The sequence below is a fragment of the Nelumbo nucifera genome, chromosome 6 (assembly GCF_055504915.1).
Source record: "Nelumbo nucifera cultivar China Antique chromosome 6, China Antique-T2T, whole genome shotgun sequence".
NCBI lineage: Eukaryota > Viridiplantae > Streptophyta > Magnoliopsida > Proteales > Nelumbonaceae > Nelumbo > Nelumbo nucifera.
Genome location: NC_142654.1, coordinates 35,764,376 through 35,779,585, shown reverse-complemented (window position 1 = coordinate 35,779,585; position 15,210 = coordinate 35,764,376). Strand labels below are relative to the sequence as shown.

Here is a 15,210-nt window from a genome sequence, read left to right as displayed (position 1 = left end):
TTAAATTACAATGGTTAATGTAAATTACGCTAAACGTTGAAATTTTGAACATTTATTAATAAACAAAAATTATTAAATAATGGACCGTTTATTATTTTTTGGTAGATTATTAAATTATTTAGTATTTGTTAAATATTGGATTATTTAATATTTTTTAAATAATGGATTATTTAACAATAGTGGAAGATGCCATGAATATATAAGAAACATCGAATTCCCCTTATTCCCCTCTCTTTGCTTGAAATCACGTCTATAGATATAAAATATTATTTGAATTAGAAAACCAAATCTTAATAAATTATGGCCCTATTTTTATGGGAAAGTAGAGAGAATAGAGGAGAATTAGAAATAGAAGTGAAGGAGAGGATAAAACATGTATTGAACTAATTAAGGAGAGAAGTTAGGTTGTTATAGAAAGTGAGGGACGTGAATTGTGAGGGGAGAGAGAGAACCCAATGGGAAGGGAGAGGAATGATGAGAGAGGAAAGAGGATCAAGGAGAATGGAGGGTTGCGGTAATGGAGCAAGGAGAAGCAAGGTGACGTGAACTGAAAGATAGATAGATAGATAGATATAGTGAGGATCTGTGCAATGCATGGGCTTTGTTAAGTGAAAGCGAAATGATAGAAATGCATGAGAGTACACAATTGTTTTATATATTAACTTTTTAAATAATTAATAATTATTTATATTTTATATACTACTTTTAATAATTTTTTACAATACAAAAATAACAATAATTAATTTTAGCTAGGGTTGTTCATGAAACTGAAGAAAATGACTAATCTGACCTAATTCGACTTGAGTTGGTCAGTTTCTAATATTTTCGATCGGCTTTGATTTAACAATTTCCCAACCCGAACAAGTTGGATAAGTTTCGTTTTGGCCATTTGCAAACCAACCAAAACCAAACTAACGTGTACACACACACGGATATATATATATATATACATAAAATACCACTATAATTGTTTAAATTTAAATTTAATTTTTAAGTTTAAATTATTTGAATAACCAACCAAACTAAAAATTGACCTAAACCATTACAACCCAAGTTGGTCGATTTTCACTAATGGTTAGTGACCATGTCAATTTGGTTGGCCAAATAGCCTATAACCAAATCGAACCAATTAGTGAACACTCCTAATTTCAACTAAAATTAGTCTAATCTCTAATAAATAACAATAGTTTAATCTCCAATAGTTATTGAAAATCTATAACAAAAATACAAAATTATTAGAAATAAATTTATAATGAAAATACAATACAGAACTAATAAAAATACAATAATTACAAAAGTACAATAAATACTAAAATTATATTAAATTAGTCAATAAATAGTGTAATCTCAAATAATAGTTTAATATTTAATAAATATTAATTAATAAATTATAACTAAAATATATAATTACTAAATATAAATTTATAACAAAACTATAATTAATACAATAAATTAAATTTAAAAAGTTAAATAGTAGTAGTTTAATCTCCAATAATTATTGAAATTTTTTTGTTAAATAACATAACAAAAATAGATTTATACATAATTATTGAAAATATTCCCAAGTGTGTTTTCTTCCCCTTGTTTAGACAGGCATGGATTCTTGCAGCCTAAACTTTGGTGAAGACCCTCCTTGTCAACAAGCTACTCCTTCTAATGAAGACAACAATTTAGTTGAGCCCACAGATAAGGATGATCAGGATCCTTATCTGTGGCTAGTGTTGAAAAGACGATGGAGATCGGAAAATTCATCGGGGTTTCATTTGTGGATGGTTAAGAAGACTTTTATTCTAAACAGCTCAAAGCCAAACTCAGCGGAGATTTGGAGCAAGGTTCAAAATATCGGTACAGGGTGATACACCGGTACGGTGTATCAATCTGTGTTGGTACTATTTTTTATGTTTTTTTTTTCGAAAATGGTTCAAAGGGATCAGTTTAAGGCTGATCTACCCCCTGAACCACTCGCCAACCCGAAACACCCCTTGTAGGGGCGCATCGGGAAGGCTCCGATACAATATGTACCGGTCGATATAGGCCGGTACGTGATGAAATTTTGATCCTTGATTTGGAATCTGGGTCTAAAGCAACAAGTCAAGGCTCAAGTGTGGAATCTGACTTAGATATGGACAACACGATTTCAGGGTGCTCCCTATCCAACCATGACTTTCTCCTGAGATGTAGAAAGGGGGTGTTCTTTTTTTGGATTTTGAAGGGGGGGTGGGGAAGTTGGTCAATGGGATTTTGGTTCCCATTGACCAAGAATCCCATGTTCCTTTTTCAGATTTATGTGGGGACCAAGGAAAGTTTATTTTCCTATGTGGGTAAGTGATACCCATCTCCTAAGGGGTAAATAACTTTCCCACCTAGGGGGAAATTGCCAACACTTGAATGGGATAAAAAGGCCCCTTTTAATAATAGATTTTTATGGATAAAATGGTCATTACCATATTTACATTAGAAATTAAAGAACATGGGTAAATGCACTTACCCAGGTAAGTTTTTCCTACCCAGGTAACTGTATTTACTTGGGTAAGTAACTTCCGAAAAGCAAACAAGGCCTAAATTCAAACAACTTGCCGACTTCTATGATGTGGTGGTAGCAAAACCACCCTCTAGAGGTTTATGCAACTCAAGAGGCAAGGGCAGACCGTCATCCCTTGCTTAGTCATGGCGTGGTGTTGCTGCACTCCCGCTCTAATTTCGGGGGTTTGTTTTTTGGAGGTTACTAGGGTCTATTATTGCCCCTTTTCAAAGGACTTTGTTTGGGGGCTGGGTTTTAATTGGTGCTTTGTCTTCTTTAGGTTCTTGGCCTAACCTGGGAGGTTTCTTAGGGCCGAGGTTTCTTTGTCTATCTAGGTTGTGTACCTGGGGAACTTTCTTCGTCCTTTTGATGTATACAACTTGTATACCTTTTTTCTTTAATATACTTTACCTTTTTCAAAAAAAAAATGTTTATCACAAAAAACAATAAATAACTACTAAAAATACAATAAATATTAATTTTAATATATATATATATATATAATATAAAATAAATATAGATTCAAATTTTAAAATTATTATTAATAAATATTAATTTTTTGAAATTTATTTTCTAGAATTATTAATTGATATAAGTGAAATTAGTTTACAATATTATTTTGTTATTTAAATGATATCATTATTTAAAATATTAAAATATTAATTATTTATTAAATTTAATAATCCATAAAATTATAATTTATACTATTATTACATAATTTTGTTATTGATTTTGTAAAATATTAATTATTTTTTTATGAAATTTATTATAATTATTTTTCTACTTTTAAGAATTATTTTAAATTCGTTACATAATTTCCTTATTTTAGCTATTTAAATATTTAATTTTTTATTTGAATTTTATTTATTTTAAAATTATTAAAATATTTAAATAATATTTTGTTTTTTATGTTAAATTTTTGTCATTTGAATAACATTTTTGCAAAATTATAATTTATATTGTTAGTACATAATTTCATGATATATTTTGTAAAAATGAAAATTATTAATAATGTGAATATTATTAAATCTATTAAAATTATTTTGGTGTTTTAAATAATATTTTAAAGTTATTATATAATTTAATTATAATATTTAAATAGATTTTAAATTTGTTAATTCAAACTTTCTTTAAATAGATATAGATAAAAAGTGAGGGAGAGGATAAATAGGAATTAGAGATAATTTAAGAGAAAGTGGGGGATAATAGTACTACTTGGCAAAGTAAGATAATAATGCCAATTGACGGATAGATACTTGAAATCGATACACATTATGTATCAGCCGAATTTAATTTCCCTCTCCTTTTTAAATTTAAATTTAATTTGTCTCCTCTCTCTCATTAATATCAATTTTAATTAAGCCTTAAAGTTTGAGACGTCACTAAATGCTAATATTATTTAATTAAATGCTCATTTGAGTTACCTTTAATTACAGTATTTAATATGTCATTAAATGTTATTTAAGTCAAATAACTTGTTAAAAATCACAAACCAAAGGTAACAAGTTTCCAACCCAAGTCATTTGCTTACAACAATAATTAATTAACTATTATGCCAACCTTAATTGCTTATTAAAACATGTTTTTTTTATACTTAAATTAATCTTTTTTGCCTTGGTGGATGTTTCCCAATGCTAAAATTTGATTATTAATATTTATATAATAATAAGATGAATACAAATTATATTTATTTATTAAAAATTAAGGTATATATTAACTTGTATACATAATAAATATTATCTAAATCTATATATAATAAATATTAACTAATAAATGACTTTAAAAAATTAACTAATAAATATTAGTATATATACACATACATTTTAGTTCTATTATTTTTCACCAGTTACTAATTATACCCCTATACTTTATATAAATCATTAAAAAATGGTTTTTATGTTTAAATAAATTAGTTACAATCACATAAAACTCATTTTTATTATTCATATTTTTTAAGGATCTATTATTTTTCAATGGTTACTAATTATACCCCTATAAATCATTAAAAAATGGTTTTTATGTTTAAATAAATTAGTTACAATCACATAAAACTCATTTTTATTGTTCATATTTTTTAATGATTTTTTAGTATATCCATATGCATATTGATTTTTTATAAGTTTCCAAAGTGTATCTCAATACATCTCTTAAAATTACCTTTTTCCAATATACCTTCCATACTTTGAACTTTGGATAGATGTATATATTAGAGAGAGAGAGAAGACTTCAATATTGACCATCTCAAAAACGCCCTACTGGTCTCTCTTTGTTCATAAAGTAATACATGGTGTGAGACTCAGATCGTCTAAAGAGAGAAACTGAAGATTGTACTTCTTAATACAAACTAAAACTCTAAAAAACATAAGAGTGGACATTCACTTCAAATATTGCCCTCCCTCAACCATATGAAAAACCGAAAAAAACTATACGCAGCAAGCTTAAATCTTATTTTTCTCCCTGAAAGAATTTGCAATGAACTCCTAATATTGACTATTTACCTTCTGATACTTGTAAAGAGTTCTTTAGACATTCTTGAGCATGCACACATCAGTATCCTAAATGATGATGATGACCGACTGATATGATGACAGCAATGGTGACACATTCATCACAGGATCCTATCCTGTAGATCTGTAATGAAATTAGAAGCCAGAGAAGTGAGCTTCTTCCCTGTCTCTCCTGCAATATTCTTAAGGGAAGAGATGTCTTGTGATGCCTGGGAAGGAAGAAAAACCAAGCAGTCTTAGATTTAAATTAACTTGGCTACAAAACCTTTAGAATAGAAATAGATAAGACATTGATCTTATCGAGCATCAAGTAACCTTCTGGAAAGAATGAACCCGATTTGACAGGTACTAACCTCCAGTTCATCAACACTAAGCAAGTTTAAACGAGTAACAATTACCTGGAAAGAGAGTCTGTTGATGAGTTCAGCAGCTGTCAGGTCAAGTCGGGAATCATCTACGTTCTGGCCAAAGAGATCAGAACTAGAGATAGCCGTTGAGCTCTACACAAGTGAGCCATAAATAGTCAGACATCCTAAAAAATGTCAACTCCAATAATCTGTGCCAAAAGATTCTTGTTTTCTTGATCTTGTCATTGATTAGTTGTTACTTCCCCCAAAGAGAGGAAGTTCAAGATCTCCCAAGATAAGAATAACTAGAAATAGCACAAAGGTCGTTTCTTCCAACAACTGGAGTTTATCATATTGCAACATCATTAATGGTTAATTAGCACACATACCGAGAACTTCTGCAAAGAGATTTGAGCTTCCATTTCTCTTGCTTTTTGTTGATCCCCAAAAAATTGGGCTGATGAAATAGACTTGGCATTTGAGAACTTCTTCCTTGCTTCATCAGTTTCTTCAATCTGATCATAATATTTAAGCACAGGACATAAATATGCAATAATAAAATGACCCATCTAACTACATTAAGTACATAACTGCTAAACAATACAATGCCAAGATGATTAAGCATAACAAACTGTGTAGAACCAAGTGGAGGTTTTAATATCTCTGATATTATAAGATTCAATGCTGATGTGACCAACCACCAGAATATTACAAAAAGCAGAAAGAATCCTAATCCTACCTTTGCATATGCGTGCTTACACAAACAGCTAGCTTATGCATTAACCCAAGGTGAATAGGTGATGTATATAAAGAATTACCAGTCACAAAGATGTCTGACATATACAATGGGTACACCAATATACCAGCTCAAGTAGGGAGTTTCACTACATGACTCCACTTTTTTTCTTTTTTTCTTTTTGATGGATACATGACTTCACCTATTTCTGCTTCATGGAGAGATCATATAGATGGTCCAGATCATCAGTTGGATTGGGGGCTAACTGGATTGGCCATGTGCTCAATTCCCCATGCCAACACAATTGCTTCAAGAGCAGATTGTCACACTGTTTACAACACCTGCCAGGACCAGGTGAAACCCCATGACAAGTCATTTCTATTTACCCCCACACTTGCAAGGGAACTTGCAGTGCTACTGGCATGTATGACCTGCTTATGAGTTACCAGCATCCTAGCTTCTGTTATCAAGTGTCTAAGAGTCTAGGGCCCCTCATCTCTTGAGAACGGCCAGCATATAATAACCTGGCAGCCTCGTATAATTAGTTATGTCCAACTTGACGAATCACTCAATTTTAGCCCTTGCAAGAGCAAGTATTTAAGATCTGAGGAAACTTCCTTTAACTACTGGACTGCCATGGCCTAGTAAGATGTCTTCATTCTGGTTTCTAGTAACACCTCCAATTCCTGAAGGACCCCACCTGCCAAGGCTGCACCGATCAAAATTTAGCTTTAATCTTCCTACATTTGGTCTAATACAAGCTACTATTCTTGCTGCCACTGTTGACCAACCTCTTAGTATATTGTCCATAGAAACACCATTGGATTCATCTCTGTTCATGACCCAATATGCTACCCTACCATTATGAGTTCCCATATGCATATAGGGAGTTAGGGACACAGTCACACATACAGGACACAGGGATATAACTCTCTATTTCCTAAAATGACACAGATATTTGCAAGGGTATCCCATGTAATATGCTTATGCGATGCATGTATATCTAGTTTTTGAAGCTAAATTCCATTTCTCAAGACTTATGTCTTGCCAAATTTAATTAAATTTCTACCATGTGCAGATTTTTTTATAGAATAATTTCTCGAAACACAACATTTTTACATATTTTAGAAGTCATAATGCTACAGAGCAAATCTAGAAGTATCCATGTAGTATCCAGTATTAGATTGCATCTGACACTGGCACACTAGAAATGTACAGGTATCTGGGTATCATAGGTGTTGGCATCCTGCTCTTTGTTTGAAGATCCTCTCATTTTGTTCACTCCAAATACTCCAGACAATAGCTGCTCTAATGTCATACCGCTATAACTTTCCCCTCTTTGTGGGTAAGGGAGTCAACTGGGAGGAAAATAAGTCAAGCATATCCGGTAGCACATAACCAACTTTGTTTGGGAATCTTGACTAATCATAATAGCAATCTACATTTTTAGTTTTTTTTAATATGATGGACGACAATAAAGGAGGGTTTATTTGGACCATGTGTTAAATCTTTTGAGCTGCATGTAAAGGAGGAAAAAGAATCTAACTTTAGTAAGTCAATGTTTATCTTCAATGTGAATGCACAAATTGAAACCAAATGATAACAGTAGGTTGTCTCAAACTCCTTAGAGAAAATGTAATGTCTTCAAGCTGGAAATAGATCTTTAGGCCCTTCTTACAGATTTCCAGTTTTTTAACCTTGCACTTGAAGTTTTGTAGTATACAATTGAAACCAAATGACTATGGTACCAAACAATACCAATTTGTAAAAGAAAAAAAAAAAAAAACACTGTTTGCTCAGTTACTTGAAAGCATGAAAAAACAAAACACCTTTAAAACTTGCCTGGATTTTTGAACTGGCGCTTCCCTTCTTCTGAAATTCACTATCCATTCCATATTCTGCAAAGAAGCTTGATGCTTTAGGAGGGGCAACATGATTAGTCACTTGTGTGCCTCCATAACTGGCATCATTTGATTGGACATTCTCCACATACTCAAAGCGGGAAGGAAAAGATGATGCAAATTCTGTGGTGGTAGTAGTAGAGGTAACAACTGCAGGAGCTGGTTCTTCAGGCTTCTGATCATAGAGACTTTCATTTGGCTGCATTTAGGAATATAAAAGCATTTGTCACTCACCATAAAAAATAAATAAATCATTGCATTACATTTCAGAAGCGGACTGATTTATCCATACAGCCAAAAACATGGAAGCACCTTTGTAGTAAGCTTTCGGACTCCAAGCCCTCCTGTCTTTCCAGTCTTCTTTGCGCCAAAAGGCTTCTTAACAGTGGTGGTAACAACTGTATGAGTAGAAGCTTTAGGTGATACAGTCACTTCAGGAGTTTCACGCTTTTCACAAGAATTTTCTTTTGAGATTTCATTAATCTTGACATCAGGCAGTCCATTAGATACATGAGCTGACTGAGAAGCAACAGGAGATGAGGGCAAACCAGCCTCCTCAGCAAAGCTTTTAGCAACTTCTTTTGAAAGTAGTTGCCTATATAAATCAGCAGCTCTTGAAGTATATTTGGCCTCAATTTTGCCTCCATCAGTCCATCCATGCTGCTTAAAGAAGACTTGCGCACGGTTGTTTCCCCCAAAACTCATCATCTTCAATTGCTCTGGAGTCCATGAATCAAGATTTGTAGACCTAAAGTGAAATGAAACAAAGTCCTTAAAGCAGCATTACTTGAAAAGAAATCCTCAAACAAAGTCCTTAAAGCAGCATTACTTGAAAAGAAATCCTCAAACAAAGCCCTTAAAGCAGCATTACTTGAAAAGAAACCCTCAAACAAAGCCATCAAACCAGCATTACTTGAAAAGATCAAGTGGTTTCTACAAGAAAGGGAAAATCCTCAGTTTTCATTTTCTGGTCCTTTTATCCATTTTACATCAGTTTACTTATCTTTCATTCATATTTTGCCCTCTTTGTCAAAAAGTTTCCAAACCCCCCCCAACACACACACCTTTTTGAGAAGGTTAAGAAAAGTTTCAAAAACCACTAAAGCATAAGGAAAGTGATCTCGTCGAATCTCCCGTTTTTCTCTTTTTCTTACAATTGATAGATAAAGATAATAGAAAATGAATCCTATTTCTCTTCAACTTGAGATATATACATAAAATGTTTTACGAGAATCATATCAGGATCTCATCTCCTCATTCTAGAAATTCACCCTAGGTAAAAATAAAAGGAAAATGGCATTGCTCCTCTGACCTTGTTAAGAATCATCAACTGAAGTCATCAATTCCCCAAAAAGTTTGAACTTGTCAATCTCCCAGACAACCACCTCCCACTTTTCTTATGATAGAAGCTAATTTTACCAGAGTCGGCCCAACCATTTATTACATGTATATACACTACAACTTGACATTATATATTCTATGTACTGAGTCTACTGACAGTATGACACTATGTAGTATGTACATTTGTTTATACCAAGTATTTACCAAACACACACACACACACAATTATTTGAACAAAATCCATCCACATAAACTATGTAGATAGTGTATTACATGTAGATTTTTCATTGGTTTTCTATGCTAAACTGGAATTTACAGCCTGAGGAAAGCAAATATGAACACAGTTGTAAAGGTGGAACATTAGCAGTGTTGCTCAGGATATTTTAAACACATCCAATGTATCAGGAGATTTCCTAGGTGACAAGGCAGGCACCATATGTTAAGAGCACATACAATAAACAGGTAGACCTTGCTTCACTAAATTCCAAGTAAACCTCCTTTATAGACAACTTCTAAACTGAAAGTTCAAAATACGAATGGCTATTACCAATTGTGTTGACAATATAAACATGAATAAGAGAACTCTCAGCCCCAACCAAAATCTCCAATGCCCAAGCATAACCCAAGCTGTGTTAATTTTAGCTTGGTCTAGACCTAGGATGGCCAACTCGGACATTACCTAGGGTTGAGCCTGGGATGGCCCTAAACCCAACCCACAGAATGCAACAAACCGAAGGGCCACAGATATTGTAATAGTGTGACCTAGCATTGCTCATTTAGGAATATATGTCAAGTGAACTGCCAAGAAAGGAAAACTGCCATCAATAATTAACTTCAAATGACAATTTCATCAAGGCCATAACAGTGTTCAACATTTAGAGCTGAACCTGTGTTTTTGGAGAGTAAAAAGAAAAATTATATTAAAGAAAAAAACTGAATTCAATCCATTGGCACGTGTTTAGAGCTTAACCTTAAGAACAAGTCCACTCAGAAGGAAGACTAGTACCAAGAAGGTGCATCAACAACGTCTAAAGAATAGGTCATTGGTTAAGAGGCTTCCATAAGGTTCTCCCATCTTTTGATGGACAGAGACTCTTAGACCTTGCCACCATGAGATACACAGATTTTCAGTCTAGATAACTTATTCAACATACAGATCCACAATTTGAGATAGATTGTGCAATGATACAAGGTCATCACTCTCAGATCATTGATTCACCATATAGAATTATGGATCTTTTCAATCTATGGAAAACATGCCATAGAGGATCATCATCATCATCTAAGCCTTGTCCCAACTATATGGGGTTAGCTACATGAATCTGGATTCATCATTCCACTTTGTTCAGTGCCATATCCATTATTACATTTTGGGCCCTTAAATCATCACTTACTAGTTACTACTTCCACCCAAGTCCTTAAAGGTCTGCCACTCTGCCCTTAACTTCTAGTGCCTTAACCATAGTTTTCAAGGCGCCAAGGTGAGGCTAGGCGACAGGGGGGGTGCCTTGTTGCCTAGTCGCCTAGGCGATGGATTTTTTTAAGTAAAAACACGTATCCTAGGGTAGTTCCCTAGGTTCCATAATCATATTTCCTTAATAAATATCCATAATTTTCATAAGAAAGTATAAACTTCATGTTAAAGTATAGAAAATCAACATATTCCAACATATTAATGAGAAGAAAAAGAAGAAAAAAAAGAAAATTCAAAAAATATAGGGGCTGAACCCCTATTTCTGCTATAGGAAAAGAAGAAAAGAAAAGGTGGAAGAAGAAGAAGAAATTAGTATATAAACACACAAAATTAGTAAAGAAAAAGAAGAAAATGTGTTGATTGGACAACATTTTATCTTCTTCCTTACTTATTGGTTCAGGTTTTGAAGCCTTTGAGGGTTCAATACAGCATTTAGCAATGTTTGTGTTGATTAAACCCTAACAAATAAGAAAATAATAAAAAAAATTAGTATATAAATACACAAAATGAATTTTAGTTTAAAAATGTCTATTTTATAATTATAACCTAAAAAAATTAAGAATATAAAAGTTTTTTACAACATGCTATAGAAAACTGCTAGGCGATTAGGCGAGGCGAGGCGAGGCATTTAGCAATGCCTTGTCACCTAGGCATCGCCTTGACAACTATGCCTTCAACTTGCAACAAATCGCATCTTCTAATAAGTTTTATAGATGATCTTCCATGCAGGTGACCAAACATGCCATAGAATGCCCCAGTGTTTTAAAAGCGCAAGGGGCAATTTGCGCCCGAGGCGCAAGACGCAAAGTGAGGCATACGCCTTTTTGAAGCAAGGTGCAAAAATACAAAAAAGAAGAGTCAAAAAATTAAAATAAAAATGTCAAAAAATTCAAAAAAAATCAAAAACATATAATGTATATTAATAAAAAATATAAACTTAAATTTAAAAATAAATATTTTAAAAAACCTACTATCTAAAATTGAAATACATAAACATAACATGTAAAGCGTATTCAAATGAAAATTTAAAAATAAAATCAAACATATAAAACATTTCCAAGCATGTAAAACCCACAATCTCTTTTTTTCCTCAATTTCATTACTTCAAGTAGCTAATGTGATGTAAAACATATTGCATTCCTAATTCTACAAGCCGCCTTTGTACCAAGCCCCTAGAGGCAATCCCTAACAAGTCCATGTTAGGGTCTTAAATTCTTAATTCTCACATAAAAATAATGATTTTATAATTTTAATTGTCTTTTAAGAAGATATTTTATTAGAATGAATGAATGAACAACATTAGCAAATAGGGGGTTCTACTCCGCTCCGGCTAGGTTCAAAAAAAAAGCAAAAGTGTAAATTTAAAAAGGCACACGCCTAGGCTGAGACGCAAGGTAAATCAAGCGCACGCTTAGGCACACCAGGCATGTGCCTTTTGAAAGTGCTGCGCCTAGGACCTAGGCAAGGCACCTACCCTAAAATGTGCCTCGCCTGTGCACCTAGGTGCGCCTTTTAAATCACTGAAATGACCAGTTCCTAAAATGGGTTTCTGCCACCCAAAGGTGGCCATTTTGGTTTCCCTTAAAGGCTGCCAGCCAACTTCTCATCTTAGGTAGCAACTATTCATATTGGCTCAAATTGGCTCATCTGGCCCATGATGGACATGGTAAGGTCTAACCCACCCAAAGATGGTCAACCTGACATGCATGGTGCCATTTATGAGTCATTACATATGGAAAATGATGAGACTTCCTTGTTATTCAATAAAAGAACTGAATATCATTATAATGATTCTTAATAAGGTATTAAGTGCACTATTTGGACATCTAATCATATAGGGGCTAATGTAAATCTAGTTTTAGAACAATTTTCATGTATGTACCCCCTAGAATCAAATTACTAGCATGATACAAAACCATACTTTTTGGCATGTCATATAAGAGCAACTTGTATCAAGTTGGATGAAGTTGATGTCAACCGTCAACCCTAATGCAACCAAAAATGTTGAACCCTCAACCTAACCCTGAGCCAACACAATCTCCAACCACATCTATATAATCCTAATGCAAGCTAATGTTAACTTTCATAACTCTAACCAAACCCAATTATTCTTGTGGCTCTTTTTCATTCTAAATTAAAAAAACATCCCTTCACAGAATGTTGTGAATTGTACATGAAGGAGGAAAAGGAAGAATAATACAGACCAAGTATTGTAAAAAACTAGATCAGATTGCTTGTTTCATGCAACCATTTGTCGAGTGCAAATAGCATACAATCCTGCAACTGCGATTGTTAATCACATGATGACATGAAATCAAAGCTCAATACTCCAATCCATGCTGATCCAAAACAACATCACTATCTTCTCTATAATATCTTTATATCCTTTCATCTCTGCATCATCCATGCAAACACCTCCAGCAACAGAACATCAAGAGCATATACCTTCTCTGGATGTGGGATATAGTAGAGATGAAGAGGGGGAAGCTGAAATAGTTCAATTTTGGGACTCTCGTCCATATCCCTTTTTATTTAACTTTCATTAGATAATGCATACAAGAAATGAGGATTCGATCACACCATACTACCACATCATCACTTAATCCACCCACACTTAGTTACATCAGAAACAACTTCTTCAATTTCTGTCTCCACGAAAAATGCTAGTCTTACAGTACCTATCCAGAGATCCACCAAGCTCACAATGTTTTAAGGAAAATTTAGGCCAAAAGATAACTAGCACAATTATTTTTCTTTCATTTTTATAGTAATTTCGGGCATCCCTCTATCCCTAAAGAAATTTCCTTTCCAAATGATTGATTTGGTCCAATATCCTGTGCATGCAAGGCCTGCTGAAAACAAATTCTCAAACCATGCAACCACTGCCAGGTAATTTGAAGGCAAATTCCAAACATCAGTCCGATCCATGTACCAACCCGTGGAGAACATTAGGTTAAATTATTGACAAAAGACAAAACTCAAGAGAACAAAACAATGCTGAAAATTTGTTTTACAATTTTTTTCCACCAAACCAGGAAAAGTGGATCGGGAAAACCCTAAATCATAGCTTGAAACTCAAAAACACCCTAACCGGTGAATTGAATTACCTCACAAAGCTGATGTGAACACCCAGGCTACGATGAACAGCGGAACAATCGATGCAGAGAAAGATCCCATACGTGACAGACGCCCATGTCGGATTCTTCGCATTACAATCGAAACACATCTGGAAACAGAAAAGCAAATCGAACCAATGATGAGATCCAATAAGATTGCGTTCAGATCTAGGACTTCCGAACTAGATCTCGAAAAGAGCAACCGATTTCAACCAAAAGAAGAAGAGAAAACATTAAAATTTAGGAAAAGACCTTGTTCTCCGACTTGGCTTTCAGCTTCCTGAAAACAGCGTTTTTGTCGGTGAAGTTCTCAGCAGCCATTATTGAGGGAGAAAGGGAGAGAGAAAGAGAAAAGATTCCCAAGAGGAGGATGAAAGGTCTAGGAACCAGAACACCTCCTCAGGGAAAAAGAAGAATATACGCGAAAGTTGAAACCGCGATTTGCTGGGCTTTTTTTCACAGATTACAGAATTATATTTTTGAAAACAAAACCTATTTATTCCCGTTCGAACACAGAATTAATGCCATAATGACGAAATTGCCCACGGCGCGGTTGTGGTGTGGTGGTTAAATATTTCTGGCCGTTGGCAATTCGGTTGCATCTCCACACGAAATGACCTAAACGCCCTTTCTCGGACGGTGGACGAGGTCTGTCGGAGTCGTTGTGTCTCAAGTCACAACAGAGGTCCAGGGCTTGTTGGGTTTTTTCTCCATATTACGCATCGATCTCAATTCTCAAGGGAAAGGCTGAACTGAACTGAAAGTCTGAACTGAAGGCAGAAGGTACATGGTTATATCATATCAATATCATATATGCCGGTGGTCGTTAGATTGGGAAAGGTACCACTTATACCACCTTCTAAGGGTCCCACGTTTCGAATGGCCCTTCGTTGTCCTCCAATAGATGTATCACATGTGTCAGGGAGAGACCCTCTTTGATCTTAGTTTGGTTACGCATGATTTTAATATTGTTTAAAACTTTAACGTAGGATCAACGAAAAGGTTGCCAAACTGTACGCATGATTTTAATATTGTAACGAAGCTATGCTACTTTATAAATTATAACCTATGGAGAGTTTTTCACAGCCCAGATCTTGAAAAAACGTTACTCATTGTAGGTATGGCAGAGGCCAGATATGTTCCTCGCACCTCGGGCCTCACATGCACATCCAATAATGCATTGAGAACATCTCCCGTATTTATTAGTTATTATTTATAGGAGATGTTCTCAATCCACGATGGATGTGCTTGTGACGTGCTCATTTGT

General features: G+C 34.2%; 1 protein-coding gene across 1 annotated transcript; it reads right to left on the bottom strand.

The window, feature by feature from the left end:
• Positions 1 to 4,753: 4,753 nt before the first annotated feature.
• On the bottom strand, positions 4,754 to 14,412 carry LOC104608777 (putative ADP-ribosylation factor GTPase-activating protein AGD8). Its single transcript, XM_010274859.3, has 7 exons — positions 14,196 to 14,412; positions 13,935 to 14,053; positions 8,325 to 8,760; positions 7,954 to 8,211; positions 5,765 to 5,890; positions 5,427 to 5,528; positions 4,754 to 5,237 (listed from the first exon to the last, which is right to left on the bottom strand). Exons 1-7 carry the CDS (start codon positions 14,262 to 14,264, stop codon positions 5,130 to 5,132), a joined length of 1,218 nt encoding a protein of 405 aa, XP_010273161.1. The 5' UTR covers positions 14,265 to 14,412; the 3' UTR covers positions 4,754 to 5,129.
• Between the last annotated feature and the right edge of the window lie 798 nt (positions 14,413 to 15,210).

Coding starts and splice junctions, on each gene's coding strand:
- LOC104608777 (XM_010274859.3), bottom strand. CDS start 14,264: ATGGCTGCTGAGAACTTCACCGACAAAAACGCTGTTTTCAGGAAGCTG. Junction 14,054..14,195: donor AAGCCAAGTCGGAGAACAAG/GTCTTTTCCTAA, acceptor TTCTGTTTCCAG/ATGTGTTTCGATTGTAATGC. Junction 5,891..7,953: donor GCGCCAGTTCAAAAATCCAG/GCAAGTTTTAAA, acceptor TATTATGATCAG/ATTGAAGAAACTGATGAAGC.